The following is a 17,348-nucleotide window of genomic DNA, read 5'->3' on the forward strand; positions in this document are numbered from 1 at the left end:
GAGCTTCTCTCTGTTGGCCTTCCAGGTTTATTTTTTATGCAATAAGGCTACTTCCTGAGATGCATGGTGTGAACTGGTACATCTGAGGAAGGAGACCAAGGGCCAGAATAGACCAGCTCTAAAAGCCAGCTTCCCAGAGACTTGGTGGCATGGCATTTAGATGCCACATGCCCCCAAGACGTCTTAAAAGTGCTCAGCTGCCCAGATGTTGGTAGCTTCCTGACACTTTAGTGGCACAGCATTTACCACACTGCACACCAGTGGAACATCATGAAGCCACCGTGGGGTTGCAGCAGGACAGGAAACGCCAGCTTTTTGCCAGCTGAAAAAGAAGCAGATCTTTGCCATTCCTTTTTCAGCCTGCTTCAAGGCAGATTGGGGCCGCAACAAGTTTTTGCCATTGTCCAAATCCATCTTTGGAAGGGGCAGCTTCAAGCTGCCCCTTCTGTCCGTCTGTTTCATGCCCAGCCTGGAGGATGACTCAGAGGATGAGCAGGAGCCCCTGGGACCTGAACCTGTAAGTGGGGAGCCTGAGGCTGGCCCTAGCTCTGCTGGAGCAGAGTCTGTGGATCCTCCAGAAGTTCAGCAAACAAGACTGCCTGGGGCCAAGGCTGTGGACATAGAGGAGGATCTGGGAAGTGTGCCTACCTTGAGGGACCATCGGACCGAAAGAGGGGGCTTTCAAAGGTCACTGAGCCTTTATCAGAAACACATTTGTAATCAGACACACCTGAAGGCCTGCTGCCTGCCTATCTAGGCAGCTGGAGCATGTGTTACTCTTTGCCAGTGATTATCTGACCTTTCTGTAGGAAAGACTCTGTATCTGGATCCTGTGGTTTCTTGGAACAAATCCTTGCTTCTTAGACTACTGACTATCTTGATTATCCGGAAAACTTGACCTTGGACTGTCTTATTAACTTGCCTATCTGATACCTTGAATCTTGGTCTGTTAGACAACTCTTTTGGTAATCCTTCTGCTGATACTGCTTTGAATCTCCAAAACTGTGTTGCTTGCACTGACTCTGCTATATGGGGATTTGTTTGTTTAAGAACTAGCTGGCTTATCAGCCATTTGGCTGCTTTCCTGGACAGTTTTGCTCCCAAATCTAGGAAAGGTTATCCTACAACCTCTTCCACACAGTTAAGTCTCAAAGGTTCTACAACATCTCTTTGCATACTGATATTCCAGACAAAAGAGATTATTGTGCCAACAATTCACCCACAGAATAGAGACGGGATTTAACAGTCAAAGGCAGATTCTATCGCACTGGCCCAGAGCCAGGCAGTATGAAATCCCTATACCATCTGTGCTTCTCTGGGCTTCTCACACAGTTTTTCAAACATGAGAAAATCCAGATTGCGTATGTCTGTCCCCTGGGTGAATTGTGATGCGATAATCTCCTAAACTTTGGCCTGTTACAGACAGCCAAAATCAAGCTGCTTCGAGTCACAGTGGACGTATGGTGTTTCAATGATGCATGCGTCCTAAGAGTTCAGAAGTTGCACCAAAGCCACGCTCCAGCCCTAAGGACTGGAGCATGGCTTTGGTGTGGCTTCTGGACTCTTAGGACGTATGCATCATTGAAACACCATACCTCCACTGTGACTCAAAGCAACTTTATTTTGGTTGTCTGTAACAGGCCCATGTCTCTGAATTCTACCCCAGGGGATTCCAGGAATTCCAGGGAAATCAAATTTTATATCAGGGATGAACAACTGTCAAAGGGTAGCAGATAACATTGGCTCCCTGGGCTACACTCCTTGCTCTGCCTTTCCACAGTTTTTTAAAATGGAATGAGATGGAGTATTTTGAATTCTCAGACCCTGATCATTCCCTTCTAGAATACACTGTTTATACATTGGTTAGCTATACTACAAGAAAAAAGAAGATGAAAAAGAAGAAACAGCAATTTTCCTGTACCTGCAATGTTAGGGGAAAGACACTCTGGTATTCATCACCAGCCAAAGACAAAGGATAGCTGATAACTTTGTATCCCACCCATTCCTTCAAGAATGTGCTAAGAAAGCAACTTCTTTGGGAAGTCTCCCCTCCTACCTGCTTTAATGTTAAATGTAAAATATTAATATTAAGACTTTCAGAGCATTGGCAGTAGAGTGGAGTACACAGTGAAATTAATAAATGAATATATCTGATTATTTTTTCTCCTTTAATTGGAACCCCCAAATCTGAGCAAACCCACCCTAACTATCCTATAAAACCAACCCTGGTGGTATGTCCACATACTAGTCTCATACTTCTTGTATCCACCCATAAGTGTCATACCTCACAGCCAACCATTGCCGATCCACCATAAGATGAACTTTGTCAATACGAATGTTGTTGACATAATGCAATCGCTTTGGTAAATTCTGAGTCAAGTAGGGTTTGAAGTGCTGATACGGCTTTCGGCACTGAAAATGACAAAGTGAATGTATGGGATTTGCACATTTGCAGAATGATTTTTAATCCTTCCAACTGAGAAATGCCCCTTGGTCTTATTTTCTATCCTATTTTTACAGGAGAAAGCCAGCTAAGTTTCACAAGCCAAGGTTAAGATACTTAATACATATAAGCTGCAGTCATCCCACTGAAGCTCAAGTGGGTTTATGTGACTGAGGCTGGTGTCAGTTGCCCTGTGGTAGTTCTAATCAAAGCTAAACTCCAGACAGAGAGTACTATAGAAAGGAAGGGCTTTAAACAATATAATAAAGAGCAAATATGAGTTCCTCCATCCTCCAAATATTTAAACGTGGCTAACATGTCACCTCTTAACCTTTTCTTCTCCAAGTTAAACATACCCAGCTGCCTAACCCACTCCTCACAGGGCATGGTTTCCAGACATTTCATTATTTTGTTCATCCTCCTCTGGATACACTCCATAATCCTTTTTGAATTGTGGTGCCCAGAACTGGCCACAATATTTCAGATGTCTGTTCAAAGCAGAATAGAGTGGCACCATTACTTCCCTCAGTCTAGACATTATACTCCTGTTGATGTGGCCTAGAAACACATTGGCTTTTTTAGCTGCCATATCAGACTGTTGACTTTTTGACTCCATATAATTATACAATTTTTCAATATAATTATTTGGATTAATAAGTATTTTAGTCACTGACTACAGTTACCAGAATTTAAATAGAAGAAATTGTAGACACTCTCACAACCTCAGAGGAGGGAGCTAGCTTGTTTTCTGCTGCTCCAAAGACTAGTACCCGGAGCAATGGATACAAGCTCCAGGGAAAGAGATTCCACCTCAACATTAGGAGGAACTTCCTGACAGTAAGGGCTGTTCGTCAGTGGAACACACTCCCTTGGAGTGGAGTCTCCTTCTTTGGAGGACTTTAAGCAGAGGCTGGATGGCCATCTGTCGGGGATGCTTTGATTGTGATTTCCTGCATGGCAGGGGGTTGGACTGGATGGCCCTTGTGGTCTCTTCCAACTCTATGATTCTAGACACCTGCAGTATTCACTGGATCTACTTGTTCAGGTTTTAGAAAAACTCTAGAGGTAAATTCTTCATTATAGTCTTTTCACTTCATAATCAGAATGTTCATCTATGCAAGTTGGATTTCTCTAATTTTAATCTACATAATGATAAGCATTATATATGGATAGAAGCCAGTAGAGTGTTGTGCTTTGGTTCAGATCTCTGTTCAGCTATGAAACCCACTGGGTGACCCTGGGCAAGTCACACTCTCACAGCCTCAGAGAGTGGCAATGGCAAGCCTCCTCTGAACAAATCTTACCAGCAAAACCACATGATAGGTTCACTTGATGGTTGCCATGAGTAGGAAATGACTTGAAAGGCAACAAATTATATATGGATATATATAACTGTAGCTCAATTTCCTCTGCCTTAACTGAAACTTCCAGAAAGTTTTATCTACTTGGAATGAACTCCACGGGCATTATTCATACATAAAGTACAGCAGGCAACTTTTCCTTCCTTAACTATAAGGCCATGGTGCTAGAACATTCCAACATTTTCTCCTAAATCCACTTAAAAGTATGGTCTAAGTATTTGCAAAGGCTATATGGAGTATATAGCACATCTCCCAAGGAAAGCAATGTGTGTACTCACTGCAGAAATTACACCATGGAAGTAATCACTAAGCAATGCTATGCTTGCTGCTAACACACTATAATTAAGGGAAAGGGAAGAGATATTTTTTAAAAGTTACTTACTGTAAGGTTTTTAACAATTCCTTCTGAATCAACTGTTTGGAAAAAAAGAAAAATAGGTTAGATTCATGGTAACACCAGGCACCGATTTTACATAGCCATTTATATGCTAAATCTATACCAGCTCCATCAATGAGACTCAGCTCTTTATAGACTCAGCCACTTAAACACAAGCCAAAACTGACACTGGAACGGCATTTATTTACATATACACTCATCCCTCCACATTTGCTGGGGTTAGGGGCACAGGACCCCTCCCCTCCATAAATGTGGAAAAATTGCAAATAACAAAAACAGTATGTTTTTACCTGAGAGAGCACCTCTCTAGAAATCTCGATGGTGTTGTGCTTTGAGCGCTGGACAATGACTCTGGAGAACAGGGTTCAAATTTCTGTTCAGCTATGAAACCCACTGGGTGACCTTGGGCAAGTCACACTCTCACAGCCTCAGAGTGTGGCAATGGCAACTCTTTGGTGCAACTCCTACGGTGGAACTTTTTGGTCAACATCTGGCAGACATTGACCATAGAATTGCACTGGAAGAGCTACAAATGCCTAGTGCGTGTTCTGTCTAGGAATCTCTAGGTCATTCGATGCGACTTTTGGTTAAAGTGCTAGAGGACCTAGAGATTCCTAGAGAAAGCATATTAATACAATCCATGAATAATCAAATCTGCAAAAGTCAAAGCCACAAATGTGGAGGGACAAGTGTATTTAAAAAAAAAAAGTCAGGTTTAACCTGGATCAGCCATGGGGAGAAGGGTGATATTATTATTATTATTATTATTATTATTATTATTATTATTAGCTTTTTCATGGTTTAGGTTTCAAGGCAGATTGAACAGTTAAGAAATAAAACTAAAAAAATATGCCAATTACAAACATTTAAAATATAATTAAACAATTCATAAAATTAAAACGTTTTAAAAACATAACTATTAAAAATGACAAACAGAATAATAGAATTGGAAGAGGCCACAAGCGCCATCCAGTCCAACCCCTCTGCCATGCAGGAATACACAATCAAAGCATTCCGACAGATGCCTATCCAGCCTTTGTTAAAAAATAAAAATAAAACACTGACAATACATTCATGTGCCATTGACATAAAACATGTGTTGCTGTGTTTATACATACACACACACACACACACACACACACACACACACATATATACACACACACACACACACACACACACACACACACACATATATATGGGAAATATATATATTTTCCACAGCTAATTGAAGCTTTGGAGGAATAGGGAAAGAGCAATTCGCTCCCAAGAATCAGTGCAGAAGGAAAAGATTATACTATCTCCTTCTGTGGCATGGCCTTGATCCAAAGTTTCCTGTTGCAGTTTTGGTAATAAGGAAAACAGACTTGGATGCACGCACATATTTCTGACATCACATCTACCTTGGTCCTTCCTAGGCTTGTATTTAACATGAATAGTAAAATGCTATACAGTCTATGGGCTGGATCCAGGATCTGCTTTACATTATTGGCAAGGTTCTGCTGATGGAAAGTATATCAGCCCAATTCAGAAATATCCCTCCTCCCCTACATTATACTACACAATGTTTTGCAGGTTCCTACAACTCTCTCTGCAGCTGTCATGGGGAGGAAGAGGCAAGGACTGTGCCTTGTCAGCACAGTCACATAAGCCAAAATCAGGATTCAGCCTTGTATCTCAGGGCAAGCACACTTGTAGTTGCACTTCCAACAAAAATGACAAGTACAAAGTGGAATAAGCGCCAGTTCAATTCCTATTAAAATGTTTTTCTGCCTGACACAGCAGCTGCTCACCCCCCTCATCACTGTGGGAAAGGAAGCAGCAGCAATGTTCTATGGCTACAAAACAGGCAGTCAGTCTTTGTGTTGCACCTATTGACCACCATCTTCAGCTGGATAAGCAAGACAGATTATGGAATGCTAGCCAACTTACTGCAAAGTCATCATTATCCAGACTTCCAGAACCTAACAGAGTATACCCAGTGGAATCACGAAGGTCAATGGCAGAGATTGTACAGATGTGTTGGATCAGTGTTCCATGATTCCAGTTACCAAAGACCTCTCAAGCCAGACATCTCTGATCCAGAACAGGAATTCTCAAGCTAGGTATGACTGTGAAACCAATATCATCTCTTTCTCACAAATACACACATATATGCACCTCTAATTCCATTGTGTAGAAGAAGACTAGATCTAATGGACTCATGTAACAGAAAGTAGATTTCCAGCTGAATATTAGGAGAAAAGTCTTAATTGCTAGAACAGCTCCACAAAGGAATCAATTGTCTAAAGAAGTGGTACCTTGCCCACAACAGAGATCTGTCTGCAGAGGCTTGATAACCATCTGCTGAAGTTGCTCCAGCAATATATTTCCTACATGAAGTAAGAAGATGGACTAAATAGAATCAAAGAACCTTAGAACTGGAAGGGTGCACAAGGGGCATCTAAGTACAGCTGCCTGTCATGCAGGAATAGACAACTACAGCACTCCTGAAAGATGCAAAGTCATCATTCAACCTCTCTTTAAAGACCTCCAAAGGAGAGTTTACCCCTCACACACACCTCTGAGGCAGTCTATTCCACAGTCAAATAGTTCTTACAGTAGATGTTCTTCCTAATGTTTTCGTAGAGCCACTCTTCTTGTAATTTAAATCCATTCTTTTGTGTTCTAGTCTCTGGAAAAGTAGAAAACTCACTCCATCTTCTATATGACATCTCTTCAGATATTTTAAGGGCTTCTTGTCTTCTCCAGGCTTAAAATGCCCAACACACTAATAAGGCTTGGTTTCAAGACCTTCAACCAACTTAGGGGCTAAACAGACTGGCACTAAATGCCGGGATCGAGCTGGAGTAGGGGCATGGTGACAGCATACCGGCTGCCCTGACTTGTCCCGATGCTGGCATCATGCCACATGCCTGACTTGCATGGCAGGTGGTGTCATACCATTTCTTTGGCACAGTGTTTAGATGACCTGTGCCAAAGAATGGGCAAAAAGCCTCTGCTGTGGTGGCAAGGGCAGCTTTTTGCCGTTTCAAAAAGGAGCAGAAAATTGCTGGATTGGGGCAGCAGCTGCAGCCCCAAACCAGCACTAAAAGGGAGGGCAGGATGCTGCTCCTTTGGGGCTGTCTGTACAGCCCCTTTGGACACGTTCCAGCTTGTTAATAGCCTTCATGAACTGTGGTGCCAAGAACTGGACACATGAGGTCTGACCAAAGCAGAATACAAAGCAGTGGCACTACTACTTCTGTTGATCTGGACACTGTGCTCCTAGAACTGCTTTGGTCTACAACTTAGTTGTACAGTGTTCCCATGCCATGCACGGATGCATTTTACACAGCTTCCAGCTTACCCAAGCCGCTTGGGGAGGCAAACAATGGCGCGTGTGTGCGCGGTGCACACGCGCCACTCCACTGCATGCACGTGCCCCATTATTTTTTTATGGGGCTTGAGCATAGGTGGATTTTCCCTTATGCGGGGGGATCTGGAATCCCCCATGTAAGGAGAGGGCCCACTGTACTACATGGTCTACAACAGTACTATTCAAAGTGGCAGTCTGTGGATTGAAGCAGGCCCCTGACACACTGAAGGAAAAGACTGATAATCCCTAAAGCATATAGTTTTATGTGCTCTAGTTTACAAAACTGTCTCCCTCTGTAAGAATCCATGATCTGCCTTACAGGTATAGAAATCCTTTGGAATATTTCTTGCTCGGATTCGAGGTGCTGGTCCTTCATACATATAAAAATTAATTTTATCAAAATAATCTGTCATATATTCCATCTGGTTGCAGAATGTCTTATCCATGCCTAAAGAAAGGAGGAGAGAATATTACATGGGTAAATATTGAACTTGTAAAATCAACAGAAAGTTTTTGAGATACAAAACAACAAAATATTTATACCATGATCAGCCAGAACTATGAGGTTGACACAATTGTGTAAGTTTCTCTGCTTTAGGCCTTCCATTAACATTCCCAGGGTCCGGTCTGCCAATTGCAAGGCCTTAATTGTCTACACAGAAGAAGAAAAGAGATCATTCACATTTCCCCCCATCAACAGAGCATGGGGTGGGGAATTTTCTGATGCCCAGGGGCTGCACTGGACTCCCCCACCCAACCTACTAGGGTCTGAACCATCACTGCAAAAAATCAGTCACAGCCATAGTTCTGCTGCCCTACAGCTACAGTCAAAATTTGATGACAACTTCAGTGGCTCACATGGACAATTTTGTTTGCAAATTCTTCACCTTCATACCCCAGTGCCCTACTTCTGCATTCCTAGTGTGCAAAGCCTGCCATACTCACGTCCCAGTGCTTTTATTATGGCTCCATGTGGGTAAGGGACTGTAAGAAAATCCCACAAGAGACAAGACAGGCCTAGTAAGACTTCATGGCCTGCTTTTGATCTCCTCAACCCGCTCAAATTGCAGACTAGGACTTTCTAAATTGTAGCTATTTTCAGGCATTACTCTGTTATTTTGGGGGAATCCAAAACTTTTTCCAGTAGGCAGCACTTCTGTTACTGGGATATGATCTTTCCTTATCATTTGAATGTCAGTATTCCAACACTAGGAACATTAGACTTAGTCCTTTCCCCTTGTACCAGACAACACAGAGAACAAAATTATAAAATAAATAACTTAACATGATATCACTATGTAATTAAATAAAATTAAAACAAAACAAAAAGAAAGGCTTACTCCACCACTAACTGGTCCAAATGAGTGTCCAGCTTTATCAGGTTCCTCAATATACAGTGTATAGAAATCAGGCCTAGGGTTCAAATGGGAAGAGCACTATGAGCACATGAGAAGGGAAATATGCCAGCTGTCATGCAAAGGAAGCTGCAAAAATGTGCATTACTGAATAAAGTTCATTATTTAGTTTCAGTTTTTCAGAAACAGTAGTCACCAGCAGGAGATTAACTTTCTGGAGCAGAGGTCCTCTTATGTCAGTGGAGGCTGTCAGTCTGATCTGGACAAATTCAACATAGGAGATTCTTTGTTTTTTAGAAAGTTATCTTCTCCGTGTAAGAAGGTGACAGAGACATAGAAGGAAGGGGTGGTCTTAGGGTTCTCCCTTTCCTTATGCATTTATTCTAGTTGACTTCAGAATACCCAGGCCCTGTTTGCATGGGACAAATAAAACCTCCCAGTGCTTGGAATGGAGTCCAGACAAGGCAGGGTCCAATCCCCAGGTCTGGTGCAAACCATCCAGATGACATCCAACCCATTCAGCACCAAACCTAGGGTATACCTCTCCTAAAATGGAGTAAAAACATTACCATTTGCTCTGGATTTTTTGCGGTTCCCTTTTGCCTGAGCCTACTTGGAAAGACAGGATTCCATCCCTTCCTCTGCTCTCCCACTACTGTGTTAACTGAATTCAAACTACTTGTGCACTCTTAACTCAGGAGATTACAACATGTAGCTTTTAAACCATGATTTCACTCACAAGGAAGCAGCTTTGATACTATTGATTGCATGATGCCCCTTTTCATTCCCGGAGGTGTTGGCATATAGCAACTTCGCATGCTAAGACTTTCTAGCAATACATATCGATGGTTTGCATGTTAAGACTTTCTAGTAATGCGTGTCAATGGTAGTTTTATTGCTTATTAACAACCCCTCCTCACTTCCCCTCCTAATTTCCTGTTTACCATGAGGCCACCTAATTACCTTTGTTCTTGGGGTGAAGAAGCAGCAGAGATGAGACTCCATTACTAAACTTGCTTACCAACTAATCAGCATGCCTATGCCTGGAGCTGAGAAGATGCTGGGATACCATCTTTCTTAAGATGCATGGAGACTACCTTTTCTACCTCATTTTTCTTGCAACATGAAGCTAGACCTGTGTATCTCTTCATACACATGATTTTGTAAGTAAACTTATTTTCTTTTTCACTTTTAACCAAGTGAGTGTGTGTTTTTATTGGGGACACGTGGCTGGGAGTGGAGTGAGTTAGATAAAGTTTTATTCCTGCTTGCCCCATCATCATTTTTTTCTGCTGAGTAAGCTTTGCTAGTGAGATTAAACAATCTTGCTTACTTTCTGAGTTTCTAACGATCCTCAAGAAAGAACTACATTTCCCAACAGGAGGAAACCTGTGAATGATCTGGCAATTGCACAAAGGCCCAGGTGCAAAAAGTCATTCCCAGAGCCCTTGTGTCATTGTTAGTCACGTGGTGTCAATGTCCCTTCTTCTTCCCTCCCCTCACTATTTGGTGGTATTTTTTTCCAGTTTTTCTGCACAGTTTGAAAACTCTGCAGCCTCAATTGAACTTCTTTTTTAAAAAAACTTTTAAAAGATTAAATTGTGACTGCAGAACTCTGGGATTCCCAAAAAAAGTTTTAACTTTGTTTTAAAACCCTAAAGGCATGATGGGTGGGGTATAAGGGAGGGATATAGTGTTAAAGGAGAGGGCAGGAAGAGAACATAATGGAGGTGGCAACCCTAGGGTTGCCATAATTCTGGACCTCGAAACTGGGACAAATGTAGGACACAATTTTCAAATGTAGGACATATTTTGTAAAAATGGAGGACACGCCAAAAAAATGATGCTTTTTTAAAAGTGTTAATATAAATGCATGTTTCTTAGGCATGATCAAAATGGAGGACATTTTGACATTGTTCCTAGACAGATGGCAGAAATGGACTTCCCTTTCTGGCCAACCTGCCTCCCCCATTCCAAACAGCACATTTGGGCATTGAAGAGGAGGAAGAGTGGAAAAGGCAGAGGAGGAGGAAGAGGAGAAGAAGGAGGAGGAAGAAGAGGAGGAAGTAGAGAGGAAGAAGAAGGGGAGGAAGAGGGGAAGAAGAGGAGGAGGAGAAGAAGAGGAGGAGGAGGAAGATGAAGAAGAAGGGGAGGAAAAGGAGGAAGAAGGGGAGGAAGGAGCAGAGGAGGAAAAAGATGAAGAAGAAGGGGAGGAAGAGGAGGAGGAAGAGGAGAAGAAGAAGAGGAGGAGGAAGAAGAAGAGGAAGTAGAGAGGAAGAAGAAGGGAAGGAAGAGGGGAAGAGGAGGAGGAGGAGGAGAAGAGATGGAGAAGAAGAGGAGGAGGAAGAAGAAGATGAAGAAGGGGAGGAAAAGAAGGAAGAAGGAAGAGGAAGAAGGGGAGGAAGAAAAGGAGGAGGAGAGGAGGAAGAAGAAGAGGAGGAAAAAGATGAAGAAGAAAGGAAGAGGAGGAGGAAGAAGAAGAGGAAGAAGAGGGGAGGAAGAAAAGGAGGAGGAGAGGAGGCAGAAGGAGTAGGAGAAAGAGGAAAGGCTCTTTCCCCTGCCTGGCTTTCTCCGCCAGCGACGGAAGAAGCCAGGGAAGGGAGTGGGGCCTCGCTGAAGGGAAGCCCCAAACCTCTGCCTGGCTTTCTCCACCGGCGACGGAGGAAGCCAGGGAAGGGAATGGGGCCTCGCTTTCCCTGTCCCACTTCCCTCCGCGCGCGTGCGCGCGTGCCTGCCACTGGCCCCTACTGAGGCCTGGGCTGGGCAGTGTTCAAGCCCTCGCCTTGGAGGCGAGGAAGGCGAGCTGGAGGAGGAGGTGGGTTGGCGCCGCAGCAGCCGCATTAGCGGCAGCGGCAATGGCCGGAGCGGGCCCCCAAACAGGGGACCAGGCACGGGTGGGGGCCCAAACCAGACCGGCGGGGGGGGGGCCCCCCCAAAACCGTGCTGGTCAGGGGGGGGGGGGGCGTGCTATGGCAACCCTAGGCAACCCCAGTCATGAAAATGAGAAGAAATGCAGTGATGGCTGTTGTACAAGTGATATGCTATCATTTTAATTTAATAGTGTGACTGCAGTGAGAAAGGGACTGGTGTGATAATCAGTGGTGTCCCCACCCCTGGTGTAACCCAGGACAGGGTGTGGAGCTTCCTGGGGTTAGGGGCAAGGCTTCCAGAGACAGCAGTGGCAACGAGGTGTGGGGGGACCTAACTGGGTGTCACCCTTCTTCTTGGATGTCACCTGGTGTGGACTGTACCCCCACACCTCCCTAATGATTCCACTGGTGATAATGTCCTTAGTTTGCAGCAGTTGAAGCAAGCTGTGGACAAAGAAGAGAAAGAAACTGGGAAATATTAAAAGTAGCTGAAAATGTGAGATGACATGGGATTACTGAGGAATGCTACTGCCATATCAGGATAGTTGGAGGGTATATGAAATTTGGTGTAGCTCTAGTTCTGCTTTTGTATGTTACATTACTACATGAAATCTGTTATCATTCTCTTTGTTAATAAACAGAGTTTGTGTTAATAATCTATCTGCATATTGAATGCTGATTTGAAGGGCAGTGTACCTAGGAGCTGGAAAATTATGCGTGTCTTGCCCATTGGAAGGAAATATTTTATACCTAGACCCACTACCCTTGCTTTATAGGTAAATGGGGAAGATACAGCCCTGTCCTGTCTAGCATGAACCACAGTAGGAAAAGTATGCTACAGGGCAGGGGTTCCAGCTGGCTTCCTGTACTTAGCACAATAATATTGTGCCCTCCTCTGGAAAGGTTCAGCAGGTGCCTTATATTTCCCATAAAGTGTAACACCTACCCTGAAGATATCTGAAAACAAAAGAGGACCCAAAAAACAAAAGAACCAATCAAGATGAAAAAATGATTTAAAATGAAAAAAGATAATATATGTTGGCAACAATTTGTTGTTCTTGTTCTTCTGGCCTTTCAAGTCATTTCCCACATATGGCAGCCCTAAGGCAAACCTATCACAGGGTTTTCTTGGCAAGATTTTTTTGGGGGGAATGGGTCTCCCTTTGACTTCCTCTGTGGATGAGAGAGTGTGGCTTGCCCCAGTGAGTTTCCATGGCTGAATGAGGATTAAGCCCTGGTCTCCAGAATCTTAGTCCAACACTCAAACCACTGCACCATGCTGGCTCCAGCAAGAAGCAAGTATGATCCTAAAGAAAGGCAGGTGAACATGAGAGATCAGGCTGAGAGACAAAGCAGGAAGAAAAAAAGAAGAGAAAATGAGGGGAAATGCACTTTTCAGTTTTCAATAGATTGGACTTGATGAGCATCTTAGAAGAACAGAAGCAGAACTCTGAGCCTGATTTCTTAAATTACCTCTCAGATTTGGGGCGGTCAAGCCAGTTCAGCAGCTCTGAAACTCTTGCTTCAAATGCAGTTTTTCTATAAGAAAGAAAATTAACAATTAGGCATTTTAAAAAAATTAACACAGTAGAACAATGGTGCAGGTAAAAAAGCTTTGGTTTCCATGAGCAGATTAATAAAATAAATTTGTTTTTATATTAAGCAAGATTATTTTGACTTTTTAATGAATATTTGGTGCCAATTCATCTCACTGTAAAAAAAAGTGAGCTAATCATTAAATGTTGTTTGTACACATATGCCATTCTACTCAATGTAGGTAATCTGGAATTTATTTACAGTGTACACAAATTAATACTGCAATCATAAACACACTTAACTGTGAAGCCCATTGAATAAAGTGGCATTTACTTCCGCAAAAGCACATATAGCATTGTTTTTCCAAGACCATTATGATGCACTGACCCTGTCATTTCTGTCACTTTATATATTTGTGTGTTATTCTTTTTTTTCCTTGCAAAAATGCAAGGAAATATTTTTTTTCCCAATAAAAACATTATTAACAAGACAAGAATTGTGTGATATAACATTATTTAATATTAAAGTTATTGTTAGTAGCAATATTTATTGAAAGTTAAGAGCAAAATATTACGTTAACATGAACAGTAACATTTTTAAAAGAGAGAGAAATCACCAATTTAGTGTATGTATATGTGGGTGCTTGCAAACAAGACATTTTTCTTCCTGTTACCCTTGCCAATTTGTAGAATTTTAAAGGAGGTCCTCATGGTGGTCATGTTTTACTTGTAACCCTCCCAAGTTTTCTCACTGCTACTTCCACCTTTGTCTTTCCACAGGGGGGGGAAGCTGTAAAGGAGGGAAGGGTGATATAGGAAGAGGATGGCTGGGATCCTGTTATTAGTCCTCATTAAAGTAGACCCATTGATTCAAATGCTAACATAGGTTAATCCAACAGATTCAAAGGCTCTAATCTAGCTGGGATTAATGATAGGATTTAAGACCATGTTTTTCAACAGGTAATATTGGGAGATATGCATATAGAATAACTCTATGTTTATGTATTTAGTCTAGACGTGATAGGAATGAGTGGACAGAACTAAAGCAAATTTTCAAACCAATGAGATTCTGCTTGCCAAACAGTAGTTTGTAAGGGATAGGATTAGAAGAAACAATTTATCCTGCCAATGTAGCTCTGTGATATCAGAAACTGAAATTCATCTGTTATCATCCTACCACAAATGATCTCCCTAATATGAACCCATTAGAAGGTAGATTCTTTAGTCCTGGCACTAGGAAATCAGCAAAGGCCATAGTTCTCATTAACTACCTTTTAGATCTTGGAAACGTTTCTCTTTTTTTTAGACTCTACTTCCCCAAATCTTCTAAATAACATGTTCATGCTATTTTAGGGATTCTGGATGCTGTATTCCTGAAGGGCAAATCTTTTTGTTTAGTGTTGACACACAATCTAGGACAGGCTGCAGCAGTTTGCTTTCGCCTGAGCCTACTGGGAAGGACAGAATCATGCTCCCTCTCCCTCCGCCCCACTGAGTTAATTGAGTGCAAACTACCTTTGCACTTTGAACTCACTTGGTAGCACTTGAACGAAGCTGAAGACAAAGAGAGGAAGTGGAAGGAGGAAAGAAAAACCTAGGTGTTTTAAAAACAGTTGAACAGTGGAAAAACAGGATTAATTGAGACAGGTCCTGCCAAATCAAGACAGTTGGAAGGTTATGTAATTATTGAGGCTGCTGCCACACTGCAGAATTAATACAGTTTGATGCTGCTTTAATGGTCATCACTCCATCCTATGGAATCCTGGGATTTGTAGTTTGTTGTAACACCAGAGGAAGGCTAAATATCTCACAAAACGATAAGTCTCATAATTCCATAGAAATGAGCCATTCCAGTTAAAGCTGTGTCAAACTGCATTAATTCTGCAATATATATGCAGCTTTAGTCATGTCTTTTTAGACTGTAAGCCTGAGGGCAGGGAACTTCAGATTAACAGTCTGTAAATTGCTCTGAGAGCCTTTGTGGCTGAAGAGTGGGGTATAAATACTCTAAACAAATAAATAAATTATTGAATGAAAGTCTTCAGCACCATCATTCCAAAAAGGTGATAAAAACTTCTGTATTTCAGAAATATTATTAATAAAAATGATATTCATGTATAGTTATATGTATCCAATTAAAGCACCCACATAAATTCTTTTTCAGACAAAGACTTCATATTCAACTTACCCATTATACATCATATATATATTTGGGAATGTACCATTGATTTTAACATCAGATCCAGGCCAAAAGTAAGTGCCAGCTCTCAAACCTTGATACATCGCTGTATGCCAGATCTGCAAGGATCATAAATAGATTCTGTATTATAAAATACACATTTCAGTAGGACAAGCCCATATGAACATATAAACCTGAGGTCTTCATGGGACACTGTTTGATATAATCAATTTTGAGTGTTGGACTATGACTCTGGAGACCAGGGTTCAAATCCTGGCTCAACCATGTAAACCCACTGGGTGGCTTTGGATAGGTCAAACTCCCTCTGCCTCAGAGGATGGCAATGTCAAACCCCCTCTGAAGGAACTTACCAAGAAAACTTTGGACTATGACTGGAGATAAGGATCTGAATCCCTTCTCAGCCATAGAAAGCCACTGGGTTGCCTTGAGCAAATCACATTCTCTCAATGTGAGAGAATGCAATGGCAAAAAAAAAACCAACCCTCTGAACAAGTCTTTTGAAGAAAACCTTGTGATAGCATTACCTTAGGATCGCCACAAGTCAGAAATAACTTGAGGCAAACAACAAAGCTAGAGGCAAATTTTAGCACATGAACAACAGTTCCATAAATGGCCATCTTCCCACACACACCTCAACTACTAGTACCAGAGATGAGTTAACAGTGGTTGCTAAAATCATTTCTCTGAAGCTGAAGCCTTCATTACTCTGAAGCCACATACCCTCCAAGTACGCCAATTTGGCAGGAAAATTCACAGATGTATCACTTTTTCAGTTGCTCTTGGTATCTCTCTCCTTCTCCCACTTTGCCCTCAGCTTGATTTTTTTGTTACAACTTGGTTCAAAGTGTCAAAGTACTAATTCAATGGTGGGGAGAGGAGTGGAGACAGGCAGAATCTTGCCCTTCCTAGTAGGCTCAGGCAACAGCAAACTGCTGCAGCCTCCTCTTGCTTGTTTGTTGTTTTTCATTAATTTTTGTCATCCTGCCCACACTCTGAATCATGTTGTTTGACCACATGTGACCCAGTTTTCATTTGTGAAATCTATGAGAGTATGTAGCCATTTTACCAAAAACAAGACAAAACACTGTTTGATGCTCAATGTCACATTTCCAACTTCCTCCACCCCTACCAAAATGTATTCAGTGGCCAAATGTGCTTTATGTGTGCCAAATTAGATGGGATGAAACACAGAATCAGAGTTGGAAGAGACCACAAAGGTCATCCAGTCCAACCCCCTGCCATACACAAACTCAAAATCAAAGCATCTCTGACAGATGGGGATGGAGGACACTATATTTATTCACATGTAAATCTTATTTGCATCTAAAGCAAGAAGCATATCTTGAGATCACTTACAGGCTGTCCACTCCACCAGGCAGGATTTGACTTGGATGTCCCAGAAAGTGAGAAGTTCTGGTTTAAATTTACATCATACATACTGTTGTCAATGATACCATGGGATTCTGCATATAAACCCTGTACAGTGGGAGAAAGGACACACATTGGGTTAAGGTGAAACATTTATGCTAACCTTTAAGTAAATGTGTACTCTAAGACCTGTTACATTCAATGCTATGTTGACATGCATCATTATAAATGTCAACACTGCCCATAATATAGGAAGTTAAATCTAGATTTCTTCTCCATCCATACATCTGATAAGATGGTATAGTAAGGAAATAACTTTTATTATAATAACCATTAAATAACTATCTCATATCTGCCAGTGCCAACCCATTTGTAGTCAATACAGAATACAGAATATTGTGAATATTGTCCACATACAGAATATTGTGAGCTATTTCTGTAGGTGACTGGGTCCTGGATGG

At 42.0% G+C, this 17,348-nt stretch overlaps 1 protein-coding gene across 5 annotated transcripts in view; it reads right to left on the reverse strand.

The window, feature by feature from the left end:
* ENPP3 (ectonucleotide pyrophosphatase/phosphodiesterase 3) overlaps positions 1 to 17,348 on the reverse strand; it is an 81,003-nt gene that overhangs the window by 38,850 nt on the left and 24,805 nt on the right. For all 5 annotated transcript variants that reach the window (XM_042447289.1, XM_042447275.1, XM_042447283.1 and 2 more), the window contains 8 exons: positions 16,876 to 16,995; positions 15,508 to 15,617; positions 13,258 to 13,323; positions 8,900 to 8,972; positions 8,103 to 8,211; positions 7,879 to 8,007; positions 4,187 to 4,218; positions 2,285 to 2,412 (listed from right to left, as the gene is read on the reverse strand). In XM_042447289.1, the coding sequence (XP_042303223.1) occupies positions 2,285 to 2,412; positions 4,187 to 4,218; positions 7,879 to 8,007; positions 8,103 to 8,211; positions 8,900 to 8,972; positions 13,258 to 13,323; positions 15,508 to 15,617; positions 16,876 to 16,995 (767 nt within the window). The remainder of the gene's footprint in view (positions 1 to 2,284; positions 2,413 to 4,186; positions 4,219 to 7,878; positions 8,008 to 8,102; positions 8,212 to 8,899; positions 8,973 to 13,257; positions 13,324 to 15,507; positions 15,618 to 16,875; positions 16,996 to 17,348) is intronic.

Source organism: Sceloporus undulatus, chromosome 1 (assembly GCF_019175285.1).
Source record: "Sceloporus undulatus isolate JIND9_A2432 ecotype Alabama chromosome 1, SceUnd_v1.1, whole genome shotgun sequence".
Taxonomy (NCBI): domain Eukaryota; kingdom Metazoa; phylum Chordata; class Lepidosauria; order Squamata; family Phrynosomatidae; genus Sceloporus; species Sceloporus undulatus.